The 22,349-nt window shown below is 43.9% G+C and overlaps 1 protein-coding gene across 1 annotated transcript; it reads left to right on the plus strand.

The window, feature by feature from the left end:
• Positions 1 to 2,514: 2,514 nt before the first annotated feature.
• LOC120044889 (uncharacterized protein KIAA2026-like) lies at positions 2,515 to 19,417 on the plus strand. Its single transcript, XM_038989611.1, has 8 exons — positions 2,515 to 4,318; positions 5,923 to 6,123; positions 6,362 to 7,911; positions 10,958 to 11,028; positions 11,127 to 11,216; positions 13,888 to 14,003; positions 14,131 to 14,294; positions 14,461 to 19,417. Exons 1-8 carry the CDS (start codon positions 3,603 to 3,605, stop codon positions 18,000 to 18,002), a joined length of 6,450 nt encoding a protein of 2,149 aa, XP_038845539.1. The 5' UTR covers positions 2,515 to 3,602; the 3' UTR covers positions 18,003 to 19,417.
• The last annotated feature ends 2,932 nt before the right edge of the window (positions 19,418 to 22,349 follow it).

Below are 22,349 nucleotides of genomic sequence, written 5' to 3' on the forward strand. Positions count from 1 at the left end.
AGGGTTAAAGAAGCATTCTCTAACCGCTGAAACACACTTTTCAAAGTGGAGAGATGATCAGACCAAGTAGACGAATGTATCACCACATCATCAAGGTATGCAGTACAATTTGGCACATCTGCAAACACAATGTTAACTAGACGCTGAAATGTAGCAGGTGCATTACACATGCCAAAGGGCATCACAGTGTATTGTACAAAGTTATCAGGCGTAACAAAAGCCGATATGTCAGAAGCTCGAGAGGTCAGAGGCACCTGCCAATAACCTTTTAACAAATCTAACTTACTAACGTAAGCAGCAGAGCCAATTCTATCAATGCAGTCATCTAATCGAGGTAGAGGAAAAGAATCAGCCTTTGTAACTGCATTTACACGACGATAGTCCGTGCATAAGCGGGACGTACCGTCAGGCTTAGGAACAAGAATACATGGGGAACTCCAGGAGCTGTTACTGGGTTTTGCCATGTCATTCTGTAATAAATAAGCTACCTCACTTTTCATTACCTCTCTTTTCTTTGCATTAACCCGGTACGGATGCTGACGTATAGGAGCAGCGTTGCCCACATCCACGTCATGTTCCAAGATGGACGTGCGACTTGGAACGTCCTGAAACACACTGAGAAAACTGTTTATCAATAGGATAAGGTCCTTAGTTTGAACGTTATCCAAATGTTCCATTTGAGAGGGTAACTTCTTCAGCATCTCTGAATTACATAGGCGTTCACACTGCTGTAACGTATGGCGTAACTCCAACCCATCCTCCTCATCATCCTCTAGGTCCCAGCCAGGCTTCAGCACCACCGCAGCCACACTGGAGACGGCGGGCTGGACCGGCTTACTTGAGGAGCTGTCTGGAGAGTCACGTACATAATATTCTTTTAGCATGTTAACATGACACACACCGGAAGAACGCCTTCGATCTGGAGTCTTTATCACATAATTGGTGTCACTGAGTTTCTTTTCCACCAGATATGGTCCAGAAAAACGTGCTGACAGATGAGCCAGGAATTGGCAACAAAACTAAAACTTGATCCCCTGGTGCAAAAGAACGGCCAACAGCCTTCTTGTCATAATGCAACTTCATACGTTTTTGCGAAGAGGAGAGAGACTTTTGGGCTAACGCACATGCGGCGTGCAGTCTCTCCCGCATCTTACTGACATAATCCAACACATTTTTAGGGGCGCTACTGGGTGTAGGAGATAAGATATGCTCCTTCAACACTTTCAGCGGGCCCCTTGGGGTATGTCCAAACACAAGGTCAGCAGGGCTGAACCCTAAAGACTCTTGTATCGTTTCCCTTATAGCAAATAGGACAAAGGGCACCCCCTCATCCCAATCAGTACTGGTATCCATACAATACTTGCGTAGCATTGCCTTCAGCGTCTGATGCCAGCGTTCGAGAGCCCCTTGACTCTCTGGATGATACGGACTTGAGACCTGATGGGAAATACACAATGTCTTTAACACATTTGAAAACAGCTTTGACATGAAGTTGGATCCCTGGTCAGTTTGGATTACTTTAGGGAGTCCAAACGTAGAGAAGAACTTCACTAGTGCCTTCACCACAGTCTTAGACGTAATAGTACGGAGAGGAATAGCCTCTGGGTATCGAGTAGCACTGCACATTATTGTTAGTAAGAACTGGTTACCTGACCTGGTTTTCGGCAATGGACCTACACAATCAACTATCACTCTTTCAAACGGTTCCCCCACCACAGGAATCGGGCAGAGGAACAGTGGAACATGTGTTGTTATATTGTTATAAGTATGTTGAAGAGACGGAAAGTTTGAAGTGTAGGGTCATTGAGGTTGGATGGGATTGGGGGGGGGTTTGGGGGATGTGGGAGGGTCTATTAAAAGTTAGTAGGGCTCTTTTTTATTTTCTCAGAATTACTGAGTTAGGGAGGAGGATTTAGAAATGTGGCCTTAATGTTGTAAACCGTGATTGACCACACACTCCAGCACAGTAAGTGGCAGCATGCAACTTTAACGTTTGTTTGCAGACCGCCATTCTAGCATAGAAGAATATATATATGTAGCCAGTGATTAACTTTTTAATTTTTGTTTAATTTATTTTACTTTTATTTAACTAGGCAAGTCAGTTAAGAACACATTCTTATTTTCAATGAAGGCCTAGGAACAGTGGGATAACTGCCTTGTTCAACTTGCCATCCGTCTCACATTAATTGCCAGTGGTAAAATTGACATCTGACATGCTTTTCACCTGTACCTGCTGAAAAAGGCAGGTAATAACTTGAAGAGGACAGGTTAGAATTACAAAGTGTGCTTGCTAAGGCTCATCATCTCTCCTTGTAATCTTAGGGTATACAAATGTGCCCAAAATTCATCAACATTTTATCTGAACAATTCGTTAACATTGGTAAAGTAATTATATTGCCAGAGGGAAATAAGTGAAACCCCAATAAAAAAAATCTGTGCCACGCGACTACGTCAGGGTGTACACTTGCACGCACCCAGGACGATGCAAAGAAACGTCGTTCGGGGAATATTTTGTTAGCTAGCTAGTTAGCATAGCCTCTGGTGTAACGGACTCGATACCTGGCTAACTTTGTAGACTGTTCAGTTGAGTTAGAAAGTTCTCTAGCTAGATTTATGCTAGTTAGTTTAATTTGAGAAAATGTTGAAGTTAGATAACTTACATTAATTGTTAGCTAACCGGCTAACTATGGCTAGCTAGCTTCCCAGCAAGCTTGCTGAATCTTCTCATGTAGCTATCTACCTTTCTAGCTAAACTGGTTTCGTTGGCTCATCATAGCAAGGATTCATCGCTGTGTTGCCTAAAATGTTCCCTGATAACGTTGTATCGGACACTGCAGACGCAGGCCTCTGACTGGAAACAATGAGCTCAATGATAGGCTGTGAAGGAGACACAGCCACACTGCCTGTACAACACCGGCTAACTAGCTGCTAGCTAACAAGTTGGCTAGCTAACTAGCAGTTTGTACCGCTTGTATCGGACGCGACCCTAAAGCGCTGATGTGAGGTATGAGTAATGGCCTTGTCAATTGACCTAGCTATATTTGTCGAATCTAGACTACCAGTCCCATCAGATAATTTATCAAAGAAAAGTTAGACTAGGTAATAGCTATATGGCAAATGTTGTACTTCACTTTGTTTCTTGTCAACTAATGTTTATTCGTTTGTGGTGGATTACCTAAATAAGCCCAACCTAATAATTTTATGAACATAACAATGTTCGCTGTCAAACGAACGTTCATAACATATCTCACAATGCTGTCTAGTTAACTAAATCAAAAGTAGCTAGCTAGTACTAGCTACTGTTTAACTAGGTAGGTGGATAGCTAGATAGCACTGTAACGTCAACTCATTCTTGCACGTGCCGGTGAATGTTTTGAAGATTCAAAACGAGGAAGGACTAGCCAAGTTATGTATGTGACCGTAATTGGCAGGATATAATATATCCACTGCCAATTGTGCATGATAATTGTTAAAAAAAGATGGCAACAAAGCTTACTAATGTTAGGTTGCGGTCAGCTGGTTAGCTAACAAGGTTAGCCAATAAAAGAGTCAGGTTTTTTGTAGTTAGTTACCTCCTATTGAAATACAGGGCAGCCAGCAACATGAAAGTGCAAGCTGAAACCTTTAACCCACCCAAGGTGCCACAAAACGACACAGGGGAGCAGCAAGACTTGTCTGACAAGAAGGACGGCCACAATAGTCATTTATTTTTTATCAACCGAGACTGTCAGAATGAACTGGGTTCAGGATCTCAGAATCAGAATGTTCACATTGTATCTTCATTAGACTCCAAATGGCACAGCACTGAACGCAGCAGCCTAGTCACCAAAGGAGGACTCTGCAACGGAACCTCCCTGGAGAATGTTAATGTTCTTTCCCACAGTAGTTCTACTAGTAATCCTGTGCTAAGACATGATGGGGTGCCTGAAATCTCAAACGAACTGTCATTGTCAGAGGTCTGCATACCTACCACAGTTACAGTTGAAGAAGACCTTAGCTATGAGTTACAGCAGGCTTATAGGATATTTAATGGCTTTCTTCTGGAAAAGCACAAAGGCATTATGACTCCCTTCTTGCACCCCATTGGCCTTGAAAAACACACTGACTGGGTCAGGGGTCACCTCAAGAAGTCCATGTGTTTCAGAAGGATGGAGGAGAAGTTTGTTCGCCGGGAGTATGAAACAATCACAGAGTTTGTAGCAGACTTCAGGCTAATGCTAGAGAACTGCTATAGGGACCATGGGGTCGACCACTGGATTTCTAAACAGGCACAGAAATTGGAAATAATGCTTGAGCAGAAGTTGACACTGCTGTCAAGGTAAGCAAGTGTAAGCCTTACATACCTACAGTGCATTCAGAAACTATTCAGACACCTTAACTTTTTCCACATTTTGTTATGTTAGTCTTATTTTAAAATTAATTAAATTGTTCTCCCCCTTCAATCTACACAGGCTTTTAGAATTTTTTGCAAATATACAGTCTAAAAATAAAACATAAATTGAAATATCACGTTTACATAAATATTCAGACCCTTTACTCAGTACTTTGTTGAAGCACCTTTGGCAGCGATTACAGCCTCGAGTCTTCTTGGGTATGGCGCTACAAGTTTGGCACACCTGTATTTGGTGAGTTTCTCCCATTTCTTCTCTGCAGATCCGCTCAAACTCTGTCTGGTTGCTGCACAGCTATTTTCAGGTCTCTCCAGAGATGTTTGATCGGGTTCAAGTCCGGGCTCTGGCTGGGCCACTCAAGGACATTCAGAGACTTGTCCCGTAACCACTCCTGTGTTGTCTTGGCTGTGTGCTTAGGGTCGTTGTCCTGTTGGAAGGTGATTCTTTGCCCTAGCCTGAAATCCTGAGTGCTCTGGAGCAGGTTTTCATCAAGGATCCTGACTAGTCTCCCTGCTGCTGAAAAACATCCCCATAGCGTGATGCTGCCACCACCATGCTTCACCATAGGGATGGTGCCAAGTTTCCTCCAGGTGTGACGCTTGGCATTCAGTCCAAATAATTGGTTTCATCAGACCAAATAATCTTTTTTCTCATGGTCCGAGAGTCCTTTAGGTGCCTTACTGAGGAGAGGTTTCCATCTGGCCACTACCGTAAAGGCCTGATTGGTTTAGTGCTGCAGAGATGGTTGTCCTTCTGGAAGGTTCTCCCATCTCCACAGAGGAACTCAGGAGCTCTGTCAGAGTGACTATCGGGTTCTTGGTCACCTGCCTGACGAGGCCCTTCTCCCCCGATTGCTCAGTTTGGCCGGGCGGCCAGCTCTAGGAAGAATCTTGGTGGTTCCAAGCTTCATCCAGTTAAGAATGATGGAGGCCACTGTGTTCATCGGGACCTTTAATGCTGCTGAAATGTTTTGGTACCCTTCCCCAGATCTGTGCCTCGATACAATCCTGGCTCGGAGCTCTACGGACAATTCCTTCGACCTCATGGCTTGGTTTTTGCTCTGACGTGCACTGTCAACTGTGGGACCTTATATAGACAGGTGTGTGCCTTTCCAAATCATGTCCAATCAATTGAATTTACCACAGGTGGACTCCAATCAAGTTGTAGAAACATCTTAAGGATGATCTGTAGAAACCGGATGCACTGGAGGTCAATTTCGAGTCTCATAGCAAAGGGTCTGAATACAAAATGTGGGAAATAGTCAAGGGATCTAAATACTTTCTGAATGCACGGTACATATATACGTTCAAGTATTCATGACACAGCCTACATATTGTACATACATTCATCCACATTTAAAATACACACATTCAATGGTATGGATTCTTTCTTCAGTTGCTGCTGTAGTAGTAACTAAAAGTAAAACATTTTCAAACATCAGTAGTGTCTGTTTCATTCAGGACCCTTGATGAAATGACTGGGACCCTAACTAGCCCTATGATGCTGTGTCTGTATCCACCTACCCAACCAGGACGCTGCGAGAGAAGACCACTCTGGCAGTGACCTCCAAGGGTCGTTTGGGGACCGAGGATGAGAGGGGGCCCGTAGGCACCTCTACCAGACGGAGGACAGTGCCTCGCAGCCTGGCTACAATCACAGTGGGGGGAAATGAGTCCATCATGGTCCAGGCACTCAGGCTGGAGGAGCAGCAGAGAGTCAAGGAAGAGAAGAGGTAAGATATGGATGGAATGTTCCAGTGCGTGAGGGTTTTCTATGTTCCCACTCCCTCCATGGTCAGAATAAAACTTGAAATACCATAGACTACTTAATCCTGACAACTGTGACAATATAATTTACATTAAACATTTTAAATAATAATATTTCATTCTGTGTGTATGACTTATGGCTGTGATTGTTTGTGTTTAGTAGGACATCTGGTTCATAAACTCATCCTTCATTTCTGATTGTAGGCAGCGGGAGCTAGATAAGAAGGAGGCGGAGGAGACCTCAGCCAAGGAGGTGGAGGAGTGGGAGCGCAGTCTTCTCTCCCAGGCCCCCTTGAAGACCATGTGGGAACTCCCTGCCATCGGCCACTTCCTCTGCCTGGCCCAGGCAGCTCTCAACCTCCCAGAGATAGTGTTCTTTGAGCTGGAGCGGTGCCTCCTCATGCCTCGCTGCAGCATCTTCCTCTCCAAGATCATGAGTTCACTTCTTTGCCCGCCCCAGAGGAGGGGGACGCTCCACCGTCGCCCAGCCCTCACCTACTGCCGCTGGGAGTCTGAGCTCCGCCAGAGGGTGCAAGGCTGGTACTTAGCTATGGGTACGGCGGAGGACCAGAGGTGGATGGCTGAGCAGCTGGGCCTATCCCATCAGTTCTTCAGGACAGTCGGGGTGGTTAGCCCCCTGGAGGAGAACCCCTTCCATCTCTTACCCTTCATCCAGCGCGTGTGGCTGCTCAAAGGCCTGTGTGACAACGTATACGAGACCCAGAAGGACGTGCAGGACGCTGTGCTGGGCCAGCCCATCCACGAGTGCCGAGAGTCCATCCTGGGCTACGACGGGAACGAGAACGTCTACATACACTTTCCGCATTTCTGCGGGGCCGACCTACGCATCTACTGCCAGAGTGTCAGCATGCCCTCTGACTTCTCCTTACCAGCTGTCTGGGTGAAGAGGGTGGAGCCTGACGAGGGGCTGTCAGAGGACTCTGACAAGCAGAAGTACTCTGAGCACCTGGTTTCAATGGAGGAGGAGTCAGAGGAGAAACCTGGTTCTGACAGACGGAGTGGTGGGAGGGTTAAAGGGGACATGTGCAGGGGTGGAACTGGGCAATTTCACACATGGGGGGTGGAGGATGAGGAGGACTGTAAGCCTACTAATCAGAACAGATTCACTGGCTCAACTGGGCCCTCTTCACCTATCAAGGAGTTTGTGGGCAGAGGGAGTGTGAAGGAAGAGCCACAGGAATTGGAATATAGGCCTAATAGACTTCAGGTGAAGCAGGAAGAGGGATCGGACGTATCATCAGGGTCATGTGAGCCGCGTCTCAGTGTGGGGGAACACTGCTATACAGGGAAGTTCCCTGCTTGCCCTGCTAGGGCAACATATACCAGCAGGCCTGGTGTCACTGTACCCATGAGACTGACTGATGTCCATGTTAAAGTGGACGGGAACAAACTCTCTGAGGGACAAAGATGTTGTCCAAAATGTTTCTCCGAAATGGGGACAAAGTCACAGGACAATCATCGCTGCCATTGTGCCACGGACAAGAAATCAACAACGTCACCTTCTGGTGCTGGCCACCCACGCAAGGTGAACGTGACAGAGAATAGGATGGACAGGATTCGGGCTAAGAAAACGAAAAGGAAAAAAGCGAGGGAATTGGGGGAACGACGTGCAGCAGGTGGGCAGCGCAGATCAGACAGGAGCCCACTCTGTAAGGCCAAGGCAGCTAAATCCACTGTCAGGAGAGCTGCGACCACCGTCAAGAAAAAGGACAAGAGGAAAAAACGAAAAATGGGTAAGAAAAAGGAATACCTGTCTTGTAAATCAATATTTTACATTTTGTTAGGCTAAATTAGGCCTATGTAAAATCACAGCTGAGAGACTTGGCACTTGTTCAATGATGATGTATGGCTGTCCCCAACAACAACAACAAAAAATCTTGGTCGACCAAGTCATCTGTTCTTACGAGCAATCGATTTTTTAAATGTGTATTTTTCCATATAGACACATCCTATGTGTGTTAATCAAATCAACTATATTCACTGAGCTTGTCTGATGCTTTATGCACACTGTTTGATTAAATAATTAAGACGCACAAATGACAAGAGGGAGTCCGACCAGCAATTGATTAGATTGTGCCTGGCCGGGCTCAGACTTGCTGTGGTAAAAAAAATGACAGCGAGTGACTGTGTGACTAGTGACTGTGTGACTAGTGACTGTGTGACTAGCACCTGTTTCTCTCCTCCATGCTGCAGTGACCACCACAGAACATCAACAGTGTTTATTATGCTGTCCGTGTTGCTGAAGCTGTAACATAATTACAGCCATTTCTGTTTAGGAAAAACATTCCATATTCCCTCAACCCTTGCTCTCTTTACGTGACACATGTATGCATCACATGGACATGACCAATAGGGCCTGACCTATAGCATATCATAATCGCATCAATAAATTGGTTATAACAAACTCTGAACACCGTAACAGCAAAATGGATGCAGAGGACGTGACAAACTCGAAATGGGGGAATGTGTACTGGTTTCTCAGGAAGTAAAGGGGAAGTCAGATGTGTGGAATAAATGTGACTAGTTGTTAAATACTGGAGATGAAGGAAAAGAAGTTAAGGAACAAGCTCTGCCTGCATATTATGTTTCCAAACAGATGGTGTTAGATTACAATAAACTTTTTCTGACTGTTTGGAACAGTTTAAACAACACTAAATAAATTATAAGCATACCAGAGTCTGTTGTAATGTTTTTTTTGTCAAGCATTTTTTACAGCAAAGACTAAAAACAGTCGCATTCATTCGTGAATGCAATTTCCCGAAATGGAATGGTGTATTTATTATTTAAGCAAATTATTCAAGGCTCGCTTTATTTTATTTTAAAACTAAAATGCTTGATTACATTTCAAATCATGAATGACTCGTATGCTGTGTGATGACCTGAACAAATGAATGAATGATCGATTGATACAGTAGCCTACAGTATATAAGCACGTTTTAGTGATGCACTGTTCCATCCCCACGGCCTCCACAATGGATTAGGCCACTTAGATAGGCGCAAATCAGACAGCTGTCTTGTACACCATTTTTATAAATCAAATCAAATTTTATGTCAGATGCGCTGAATACAGTGAAATGCTTACTTACAAGCCCTTAACCAACAATGCAGTTAAGAAAATACCTAAAAAAAAGTAACAGCTAAGAATAACAAATATTTAAAGAGCAGCAGTAAATAACAATAGCAGGGCTATATACAGAGGTACCGGTATTGAGGTAATCTGTACAACTAGGTAGAGTTATTAAAGTGACTATGCATAGATAATAACAGAGTAGCAGCAGTGTAGAAGGGGGGGGGGGGGTTAATGCAAATAGTCTGGGTAGCCATTTGATTAGATGTTCAGGAGTCTTATGGCTTGGGGGTAGAAGCTGTTTAGAATCCTCTTGGACCAAGACTTGGCGCTCCTGTACCGCTTGCCGTGCGGTAGCAAAGAGAAAAGTCTGTGACTAGGGTGGCTGGAGTCTGACAATTTTTAGGGCCTTCCTCTGACACCGCCTGGTATAGAGGTCCGGGATGGCAGGAGGCGTGGCCCCAGTGATGTACTGGGCCGTACGCTCAACCCTCTGTAGTGCCTTGCGGTTGGAGGCCGAGCAGTGGTATGGCAGTGATGCAACCCGTCAGGATGCTCTCGATGGTGCAGCTGTAAATCCTTTTGAGGATCTGAGGACCCTTGCCAAATATTTTCAGTTTCCTGAGGGGGAATAGGTTTTGTTGTACCCTCGTCACGACTGTCTTGGTGTGCTTGGACCATGTTAGTTTGTTGGTGATGTGGACGCCAAGGAACTTGAAGCTCTCAACCTGCTCCTCTCCAGCCCCATCGATGAGAATAGGGGTCTGCTCGGTCCTCCTTTTCCTGTTGTCCACAATCATCTCCTTTGTCTTGATCACGTTGAGGGAAAGGTGTCCAAATTTCAGATTTTTGCTTCCAACCGCTATGTCTTTGTGAGACGCGGTGTGGGTGAACAGATGATATCTGCATGTGTATTTCCCACCGTAAAGCATGGAGGAGGTGTTAAGGTGTGGGGGTTCTTTGCTGTTAACACTGTCTGTAATTTATTTAGAATTCAAAGGCACACTTAACCAGCATGGCTACCACAGCATTCTGCAGCAATACACCATCCCATCTGGTTTGGGCTTAGTGGGACTATCATTTGTTTTTCAACGTGACAATGACCCAACACACCTCCAGGCTGTGTAAGGGCTATTTGACCAAGAAGGAGAGTGATGGAGTGCTGCATCAGATGACCTGGCCTCCACAATCACCCGACCTCAACCCAATTGAGATGGTTTGGGATGACTTGGACTGCAGAGTGAAGGAGAAGCAGCCAACAAGTGCTCAGCATATGTGGGAACTCCAAGACTGTTGGGAAAGCATTCCAGGTCAAGCTGGTTGAGAGAATGCCAAGAGTGTGCAAAGCTGTCATCAAGGCAAAGGATGGCTATTTGAAGAATCTCAAATATAAAATATCTTTTGATTTGTTGAACACTTTTTTTTTTTGGTTACTACATGTGTTATTTCATAGTTTTGATGTCTTCGCTATTATTCTACAATGTAGAAAATAGTAAAAAATAAAGGCTCTTGATTGAGTAGGTGTCAACTTTTGACTGGTACTATATGTATGTTATGTATGTGTGCAACTGCTCGACCAAACAATCTCGGTCGACCAAACAATCCACCAGTCGACTAAACTGGGTCAGCCCTAATGAGGTGTAATCTTGGTTATAATGCTTTGCCCCACTTATGTCTGAATTACTCAATAGAATAATCTTCTTCCTTCACAGGAAGGAAGCTTAAGTCCAGGAAGCTGGCTTCAAAAAAGAAACCTCAACTCCCAGTTCAACCTGCATTCAGGGTAAACCCCACAGTTTGTTTGTTTTTGATGCAAAATATGGAATATGAATTGATATGCAATTTGAATCCATGAGTGCTGATTTGTCCCTCGCTCTTCAGTTGGTGTGCACCAGTCTAGAGGAGCTGAAGGAACTCATCAGTAGGACGGAGGATGAGCTGGATGAGCTGGAGAGTACCAAAAAGAGATCTGTTAGTAAAGTAATAAAATACATTTTATTTTGGAATTTTGATTGTGCTGTATCAAAAATACATTATAAACAGAAATAACTATTACGTACAGTATGGAAGGATTACATCGATACAGGTAAAAAAAATGATTGCAGGAGCACGTATGTGGTGTGTGTCTATATATATATAATGTATATACAGTTGAAGTCAGAAGTTCAATACAACTTAGCCAAATACATTTTACATTTACATTTTAGTCATTTAGCAGACGCTCTTATCCAGAGCGACTTACAGTAGAGTGCATACATTTTATTATTACATTTTTACATACTGAGACAAGGATATCCCTACCGGCCAAACCCTCCCTAACCCGGACGACGCTATGCCAATTGTGCGTCGCCCCACGGACCTCCCGGTTGCGGCCGGCTGCGACAGAGCCTGGGCGCGAACCCAGCCCAGCCTGGGCGCGAACCCAGAGACTCTGGTGGCGCAGCTAGCACTGCGATGCAGTGCCCTAGACCACTGCGCCACCCGGGAGGCCGCAAATAGATTTGAACTTGGTTTTTCACAATACCTGACATTTAATCCGAGTAAAAATTCCCTGTCTTAGGTCAGTTAGGATCACCACTTTATTGTAAGAATGTGAAATGTCAGAATAATAGTAGAGTGATTTATTTCAGCTTTTATTTCTTTCATCACATTCCCAGTGGGTCAGACGTTTACATATACTCAATTAGTATTTGGTAGCATTGCCTTTAAATTGTTTAACTTGGGTCAAACATTCCGGGTAGCCTTCCACAAGCTTCCCACAATAAGTTGGGTGAATTTTGGTCCAATTCTCCTGACAGAGCTGGTGTAACTGAGTCAGGTTTGTAGGCCTCCTTGCTCGCACACGCTTTTTCAGTTCTGCCCACAAATCTTCTATAGGATTAAGGTCAGGGCTTTGTGATGGCCACTCCAATACCTTGACTTTGTTGTCCTTAAGCCATTTTGCCACAACTTTGGAAGTATGCTTGGTGTCATTGTCCATTTGGAAGACCCATTTGCGACCAAGCTTTAACTTCCTGACTGATGTCTTAAGATGTTGTTTCAATATATCCACATAATTTTCCTACCTCATGATGCCATCTATTTTGTGAAGTGCACCAGTTCCTCCTGCAGCAAAGCACCCCCACAATATGATGCTGCCACCCCCATGCTTTGCGGTTGGGATGGTGGTCTTCGGCTTGCAAGCTTCCCCCTTTTTCCTCCAAATATAACGATGGTCATTATGGCCAAACAGTTCTATTTTTGTTTCATGAGACCAGAGGACATTTCTCCAAAAAGTACAATCTTTGTCCCCATGTGCAATTGCAAACCTTAGTCTGGCTTTTTTTATGGCGGTTTTGGAGCAGTGGCTTCTTCCTTGTTTATCGGCCTTTTAGGTTATGTCGATTATAGGACTCATTTTACTGTGGATATAGATACTTTTGTACCCGTTTCCTCCAGCATCTTCACGTCCTTTGCTGTTGTTCTGGGATTGATTTGCACTTTTCGCACCAAAGTACGTTCATCTCTAGGAGACAGTACGTGTCTCCTTCCTGAGCGGTATGATGGCTGCGTGGTCCCATGGTGTTTATACTTGCATACTATTGTTTGTACAGATGAACGTGGTACCTTCAGGCGGTTGGAAATTGCTCCTAAGGATGAACCAGACTTGTGGAGATCTACAATTATTTTCTGAGGTCTTGGCTGATTTCTTTTGATTTTCCCATGATGTCAAAGAGAGGCACTGAGTTTGAAGGTAGGCCTTGAAATACATCCACAGGTACACCTCCAATTGACAAAAATTATGTCAATTAGCCTACCAGATGCTTCTAAAGCCATGACATAATTTTCTGGAATTTTCCAAGCTGTTTAAAGGCACAGTCAACTTAGTGTATGTAATCTTCTGACCCACTGGAATTGCGATACAGTGAATTATAAGTGAAATAATCTGTCTGTAAACAGTTGTTGGAAAAATGACTTGTCATGCACAAAGTAGATGTCCTAACCGACTTGCCAAAACTATAGTTTGTTAACAAGAAATTTGTGGAGTGTTTGAAAAAATAGTTTTAATGACTCCAACCTCAGTGTATGTAAACTTCAAAAATTTGGGGTCACTTAGAAATGTCCTTGTTTTTCAATAAAAGCACACTTTTTTTGTCCATTAAAATAACTTCAGAAATGATTAGAAACAGATGCCTCACAAGTCCTCAACTGGCAGCTTCATTAAATAGTACCCGTAAAACACCAGTCTCAACGTCAACAGTGAAGAGGTGACTCTTAGTTTTATTGCCGCACAGTTTTCAGCTGTGCTAACATAATTGCAAAAGAGTTTAATGATCAATTCGCTTTTTAAAATGATAAACTTGGATTAGCTAACACAATGTGCCATTGGAACACAGAAGTGATGTTTGCTGATAATGGGCCTCTTTATTCCATAAAAAATCTGCCGTTTACAGCTACAATAGTCATTTATAACATTATCAAGGTCTACGCTGTATTTCTGATCAATTTTATGTTATTTTAATGGACAAAAACAAACATATATATATATATATATATATGGATTGTCTACTATGAGAGGGAGAATGCAGAATACAGCGGTATGTGCTCTCAACCATTGGGCTTTTTTATTCTTGATGTTGTGAGTTTTTGTTTGTTTTTACAGGGAAGGTGGTGCTTCAGGAAAGAAGCCGTGAAAGATCTGCACATCACTCTCATAAGGCTACTCAACGAGCTCTCCCCATGGGAACCCAAACTGGTCAAGGCTTTCCATAGGAACAGGTATCACCACTCGCCTGAAGGCGGTTATAATATCAGAAAACTATGTTTACAAAGCATGTCTAGCATAACACATCATTGACTCCTCGATGGCTTTTATTTTTCATTTTGATGTAATCTTTCCCCACAGGCTACGTTTGAAAAAGGATTTTGACGACTTCAAAAAGCACCCTGACTATGACAACTTTGTCAGAGAGGATGTGGATAGAAGCACTTCGTTCACTGAAAACACCAGACTGACTGAAGCGGAGGAACAGCAGGATCAGACTGTTCAGAGGATCCTGTGGGCGGAAGGTAACTTGTGATTTATTTGTGGGTGAAGTGCAGTAAGACATTATGGAAAAGCATATAACGTATAGGCTATTTATTATACATTGCATTGAAATCACATATCGATTTGTATCAGTAAAATCATTGGTATTGCAAGTTGAAATACATTGAATGTGTCTCTTTTTTTCAGAGGACTCAGGGCAGTTTGGAACAGAGGCATTGAGAGGCAGCTTCACTGTGGTAACCAGACAAGAGATGTTGACCTTGAACGAGCACAGGCCTTCCACTCGGGGCTTGAAGCGTCTGCAGAGTGATTTAGATGAGAACTCAAGCCTCATTAAGAGAGGCAGGATCAACAGTGACGAACTGACGACTTCCCCTGAAGCTGAAGTGGAAAACAGATCCAGGGAAGCGAATCCAGCAGCACAGCAGGTTGGAGAAACAAGCCCAGTGGTTATAACTACTCCGATGGCTGGTGTCCAAAGGACTCACAAACCCATTCAGCTATATACCCTGCTGGCTAAGAGTGTTGGTAATAAAGTTACTTTAATTCATCATCAGCCAGGTGTTATCAGCCATGATGGTCAGGCTCATAGCTTAGCCTGTGCTTCTTCCCTGCAAGCTACCAAACTTAAACATTCTTTACCACAAAGCTCTCAACAGTTACCGCAACCAACAACACCCACACCTAAACACACACAGATGTCCCATACCACGCCCATACCAAAGACCCCCGTACAGGTTGTCTACAAGATGCCCGAGGGCATGGGTCTGGTCAGGAAAGCTGGAAGCCCTATGAAAATGGCAGTGCAGCCAATCCTGGACCAGAAAACGGGGGATAAGCTAATGCAGCAAGTGGTCATCCTACCTTCGAACTTGCTCATTCAAAAGTCAGAGGGTCAGAGTCACCCCCAGCAACCAAGGACAATCCAGGTCCCAGCCTCCAAAGCGACCACTCCACTGTCACAAAGCTCTGGATTCACCACACCGCAAAGTCATGACAACCGGATCCCCATACAACAAGTGGCACCGCTAAAGGGAGGTACACCCTCTCCTACCAACTCCCCTAGGTTGCAGACAACCTCTCTTACAACAGGCTACAAGGTTGTCCAACTCCCTGGTCCGAAAGTGAGTAGCACTACCCAAAATGTTATACCAAATAGATCACCATCCAACCCCACAGCTTTTACTGATCCCAGTAAACCTCCGGACCCTAAACAAGAGCTGAAGACCGTGTGTATAAGGGACTCGCAGTCCATCCTAGTCACCACTAGGGGGGGCAACACTGGAGTAGTCAAGGTGCAGACGTCCGATCAGAGTACATCTGGTTTGTTACCTGCCAGTCCCGTCATCATCTCTCCACAGTTCAAAGCCTTCCTGGTGTCCAAGACCTCTCCACCTGCTGCCCCCACGGTCCCAGTGGTCACAAGCGCGACTGTAGCCCGGGCGCAATTAGGACCGTCACCATTACGGTCTTCAACTGTCACGAGTTCAACAACTGCACGCCAGTCTTCGATCACTGCTGGCATTCAGGCCACAGGTCAGACAGCGGGCTCTGCTGTTACCGTTGCTGTAAACCAGGGCTGCAACATCTCATCTACAGTTGCTGTGAACTCACAGCTACCTAAAAGCATCATCACTGTACCTGGTAACCCAGCAGGCGCCACCCAGATGTCTCTTGTCCAGGTTGTCACTAAACCTGTTTTGAAAAGGGTATGTCCAGATGAGAGGTCCCCATTCACAAAGTTCATCCTGGTCTCTCCCTCGTCCAACATCACATCTATGGCTGCAACCAAAGTCACTTCCACTACAGCTCCCTCCGCTCTTCCAGGGCAAAGGTTGATGTTCATCAGCCAATCACCAGCCCAGGCATCCCACGCAACAAGTAGCATTCCAAGACAGTTTTCAGTGTCTGGGGCACAATCCCTGACCACGTCAATACCCAATGAAGCAATGAAGATCGGACTCAACTTTGGTCAAGCTATCAGCAGTGCAAACTTCGGAGCCTTGAATAAGGTCCAGCGCATCAATCTGCTTCCAGGATCTCCAATAAGGCTACCACAACAGGCAAGTGCACTTGCACAATCTACTTTAAAAAGCACATCTGTGTCTGGCACACAGGCAGCACTTGTTACAACCACGTCGTCTCACCTTATCACTAGCACTGCACATTTGCCCTCTTCCACACGCCTGTCTGGATCTCAACTACAAGGCATCCCTTCGTCCTCTGTGATCCCCAATCTAAGCAAGGTAACTGGGCAACCACGGTCTTCGATAATCAGAGGTTTAATCACCAGCAACCCACAACTACCAGTGCCGGTCACGACACCGTTAAGCTTTGTCAAAACATCCCCTCTCACACCACCGGCCCAGGTTTCTCAGTCTCACCACTCTCACTGTGTAAGCGGGGTCACCACACCTCCTCAAATAAGTACTCCACAGTCTCCAATTGCCACTAGATCCACTCAGCAGTCCACTCCAGTGCGGCCGGCTGGTAATACCACCACCACAACTGTGCAACAGAAGATTGTCATTAACACCCCTGCACCGCTTGCAGGCGGCACACAGATTCTGCTCAACAACACCCGTTTTGTTGTTCCCCCTCAAGGCCTTGGGCCTGGCCAGCATGTCCTCATAATATCCAGCCCTGCAGTGCCTGTGGCAGCTCCTAGTCCCAGGGGAGCGAGCCCAACGACCAGTGTCCCACGGGGGCCAACGTTACCTGGGCTAGCCACACCTGCACAAGGCCCCAGAATGGAAACACAACCAAGGACGCACCAGCCTCAACAAGCAGCACTTAGATCACTAACCCTGGCAGCGCCGTCCGCTGAGAAAGTTGGACCCTCTCTCCCGGTTTCTTTCACTGTCCCTCGCCAGACAATGGAGATTCGAGCTCCACTATTGGTCACCAGCACCACCACCAACGGTTCTCCTCCAGTTTTACACCGGCTCCCTGCTCCGGCCACCATACTCACTGGCTTAGCTAATATGGTGGCAGCTCCACCTTTAACTCAACTGGAAGGGATGGGCGGCTTGTCACTCTCCTCCGTGCCAGCAAGTCCCAGCGCAGCTCAAACAGCAGAAGCTCTACAGAGCCCAACAAAGCAGCTCCCTTTGAACACGGGACTTGGCATCAACTACGCACCACTCACAACACAGCAGATAACGTCATTCGTGCAACCTATGGGAGCGGTCTCCACACGGACGCAGGTCCTACCGACGGTAGCTGTTCCGCCGATCGGGAGCACCTTCTCCAGGATGCAGTCTCTACCTGTGGTGACTGTACCGCCCCTTGGGGGTGCCTTCGGTAGCAAAACATCTCCTGTGGCAACTGTGCCTCCATCCAACAGCACTGTAATCATGACACCGGCTCAACCTGTCAGGACGGTGATGTCGGCAGAGACTATCCGCATGCCCATTGTTTTATCCAATCCTTGGCAGCAGCAGATACTGGGCCTAGGCAAGCGCCCTTTGCAGGCTTCACAGGTGCCTGCATCAGCAGTGCAAACAACCAGCCCCACCACCAAGCTACTAGTGAATCCTGATGGGGCTGTTTTAAACACAGTTAGAGGCCCTACCGCCAACACAGGCCTGCCAGAGATAGCTAACAAGCCTTTGGCTACGTTGATTGTAACTCCGAAATCCACTGGGAGAGTGTTGCCCCTGCCTCCTGTAAATACTGACAATCCTTGGATGCCTATCCAGGCTGACAGAAGTGGCCCTATCAACTGAAAGCCAGTAGCATTGTCTGTGATGAAGAAGACACATATTCCAGCAAACTTTGTGTTCTGGACTGCATCTAGAATATCTATAACATTCTAGAATATTTTTGGTAGAAGGTGGGAGTCGGTTGAGAAACTGCCTGGTTGAGCTGTATTTTTACTTTGCATATCTAAGTGTGTTTAAAGATGCACTATGCAGAAATGGCTCTGCCATTTCCTGGTTGCTAAATTTCTAATAGTTCCCCTAGTTTGAGTTTGTGGCAAAACAAGCAAGTATAGTGTAGAGAATCATTGTACCATCTAAACTGCTGTGAAATATCTTTTCCATAACTAAAAATATTGTATTTTCAGCTGTTTGACGCAAAAACAAAACTTATGAACGGGAAGCATAGAGAGAGCGCACATGGAACAGATCTACCGCTTCTTAGACTTGCTTTCAATAAGAATGACAGATCTATAATGCATTTCTATGTGAATTTGGTCAGGTCACCCAAAAAGTGACATATTGCAGCTTTAAGCGACGCTAGATAAACCTCTATAGCTGACTCAAACAGTTTGCTCAAGAAATGTAGGTGGCAATGTATTTGTGATGGGTTTTCTATTTCTTAAAGCAAACAGCATTTTAGGGTTTCCTTTTCACAAAGTTTGAAGATCAATTTGGACATTTTTTTTTATAAAAATAAAAAAAACTACCTTTTTCTTGGCCAGTAATAAATGTTGTAAATTGCTTGGTTTGAAGGGTAGACAAATGGATTTGAATGTGATTGTAATACGTTTCATTGACATTAATTATAATTTTGAAATTATATCAATATAATTTGTTAGATTGGAACAACACTTGTTTTTATTCTGTCTACCACACTCTTAGGTCTTTCCCTCTGACCTGTTGTATACGTTCTGCCGATGTGTTGCCTACTCAAGAGGCATGTCGGTGTCTACATTTTATTACATTGGTGTCTACATTGGTTCAGTCTTATTTCCATCAACTATTTGGAAAATAAACTGGTCTTTCACATGATTGAAATGCAACTTCTAAATGATTTATTGAAATGTTAAAGCCCGTATATATATTTATATATATTTTTCCTACCATATAGATTTTTCTAAGTATTTAGTTGGTCCATTTTCATTGCATAACTGTGGACATTTCTGCTTGGAAGTAACTGGTGTAACTGTCCTCCATAGAGGGTTTTGTGGTGTTCATTTGAATTAGACCCTTGGTAAACTTTATATTTTTATTGAAATGTGTCTGCAGAATTTTATAGGGGATAACCATTCCATCATTTTCAAATCCTTTCATAAGTACATGTTGAAATACTTAGCCAACGATCAAGCCGACATTATTGTCTTTAAATTACTATGGATTCTCAATTGCAGATATACTTTTTTTTTAACGTTGGTTATCTTAAATGAACAAGCAATTTCCTAAGTACGACTTTGTTGTAATCGATTAATATACTGTTATTCAAGTATTGATAGAAGGGTCTTGTTTGCTGAACCTTCAGAAATATAACCTTGAGGAACACATAACACACACAACAAGTTTTGGAGAAATACACATAAAAAAAAATACAAGATAGGAAAAAAAACAAAATATGGTAAAATATAGTAAATCGTGTAATTGTAAATATAGAGTGCTAATAGTATTTTCATCAAAAGCTTTTTCTTCATTGATATAGAGTTTAAATAAGACAACACATTAAGTTAATAGTTTTCATCTTTTTGGTTATCCACAGAAGACTGTTGTTATTAGGGGGAGTAGGGAGGAGGTAGGGGTCCTGATGATATCGTCTCATATGCAGGAGGGGCATTGGGAACCTGAAACACATCAAGTCAAACACACATCATTTAGAAAACAAGCAGGATAAGCCACTCTTTGATGATTGAAATACTATTTCCATTTTTACACTATTGGGCCGGGCCAAACCAAACTGAGATCGCTTACGTTATGACATTTAGTTTTACAGGTACAGTGCACAGTAGTCAACATTACTGTAAAAATTACAGTTTTAGCCAGTTGGCTAGTTTTCAACTGCAGTCTCTGAATATGTTCTTAGTTTCTTTTCACATCGTCCTTTCCGGAATGATTTCAGCAACTATGATGGATGCATCGGACAGCCCAGTACAGCTTGGTTCGTCTCAGTCGTGGAAAAAGCCCTGAAGTCAAAATGTTTTCCTCCGAACAAAGAAAGGTTAACCTTTTCCAGTAGAATATCACACACACCACCCCTCCCCCACCACTCTGATCCAAACCTCCCCTTCCTAACACCCCTATGAATTCCAGATCATAATCCCCTCCTGACGGGTCTGCTGACATAATCTCAGACTGAACCTCCACCAGTCATATTGCATCAGGCAGCTCACATGACCTTTGGCTTTATTGCCCTTTCATTCTCAGAAGAGTAATGGAGATTTGAACAAAAGGTCCTTCCTTCATGGTTGTGTTGTTGTCTGTATAGTCAGAGGAAAGCAGTATCCTATGACAAAATAACGATTGTGGCCTGGGGTTGGTCACACCATTGCCTTCCAGCGCATAACTGCCCATGTCTGCATCATGGGATCGGTTCCACCACTACTTTGGTATAAACAAATTCTCTCCTCACTTATCTAAGTTTGTATAGAGATTTAAACCTCACAAAAACACCTTCATTCAATAAAACTTATCAAATACTCTGAAAAAAGAGAGCTCTGGGCCCATATTCATAAAGCGCCTTAGAGGAGTGCTGATCTAGGATCAGGGCCCCTCTGTCCATGTAATCTTATTCAGTATGATCTACTAGGCAAAAACTGATCCTAGAGCAGCAGTCCTACTCTGAGATGCTTTATTAATACGGGCCCTGACCACCGTTGCTTCCCCCCCAGTACATCCAGTGTTTTACCAAAGGTCGGAGGTCACTGAGGCCCATCTTGTTTTCTGCTGTGGCTCCTCCCTCGTTGAACTGTCCTCCAATGAATCCTGGCAGGGACCCTGATCTTGGGCTCTGTGGGGAGAATAACACGAGAGGAAAAGAAAACAGGAGAACAGGAGGTATAAGCCCTGTCGAAAACCTATGAGCACAACACATGAAAATATTGTCTTTTTCGTTGAAAAGACATTAAAAATAAGTATTTTCAACATCTTGTGTTCACTGGGAAAGCAACCCATACATACACTTTTCTTCTGAGTTTTCAGATCTGTTCTAAAGGAACCAGTGTGGTGGGAGCTCCCCTAAACCCATTGCCAAGTTGATGTACATCAATGCAGCTATCCCTCTTTGTATCCTCCTTTATCTTAACTGAGGAGAATCATAGACATAGAATCATCGGAAATAACTCCAGGTGAAAGCCTAAGCCCATTCTCTTCAGATCACCACAGATTAAGGAAAGTAGAGAGGAAGCCATTTATTAAGACTATTGAAATATGCACCCTTGGCCATGCAAGTGCTGGACTAATCTTACCCTAATCATTTTGTACCCGCATCTCCTCCTAAAATACCAGCATCCGAGGATGAGAAGAGCTGCAAGTATGAAGACCAACAGAACTATGCCTGCTGCCCTGTGGCACACAAAGAAAATAAAACACTAAATTAATAATACTTTCTTCACCAAATGATCCATTAAGATTGAGATGCAGCATAACAAAAAACAAAAGCTTTTAAAAAAAATCGAATAAAGTTCTGAATTTCTATCAGGCCTGCCCATAAATAGAGTCAATAGTCTGATATTGTCATCGTAAAAAAAAAAAGAATAATCCACTAACTCTTCGGTCCTGACATGGGGTCCTCCTCTGCTTGCAAAATAAACATTGAAGTTACCGCGAGGCATCTCTTTGAACCATCCAGTGACTATACCGTTGGGCTATAAACTGTAGGATATGGTTATTACATGTTAATAGCAACATCAATTACATACTGTGAACCATTGGTCAAGTATGAGACTGGTAGATTCAGCATTTGTTCCTGAAATGTGCACATGTATTTCACACTCCATTTCAAAGCAATTTTTAACACATCAGATGAGATCATTTATGTGATTTCTGTAGGCCTATGCATATACTGTATGTATATATACACTGTAGTGTTTATTTTTGTAGCAATTTTTGAATTGGGATCAATATCTTAGTCCATCAAGCATAATATATGCCATAGGCTCTGTAAATCCAGAGACAATTGATAATTTAGAAAATGCCATAATTTAAAAAATTAAATTATATAGTTGAATAGAATATCTGAATGGCCTGTGCATCAAGGCTGTCAGTGTTTGGTCTGCGTTTTTTTTTTTTAAAGAAGCATCGTCTTACCTAAAGTGGATAGTTAGATTGTGAAAGGGTCCGGTCCGTCTAAATTGCTTCCCAACACTGTTTCCCAAAGTTCTCAGT

Source organism: Salvelinus namaycush, chromosome 3 (assembly GCF_016432855.1).
Source record: "Salvelinus namaycush isolate Seneca chromosome 3, SaNama_1.0, whole genome shotgun sequence".
Taxonomy (NCBI): Eukaryota; Metazoa; Chordata; class Actinopteri; order Salmoniformes; family Salmonidae; genus Salvelinus; species Salvelinus namaycush.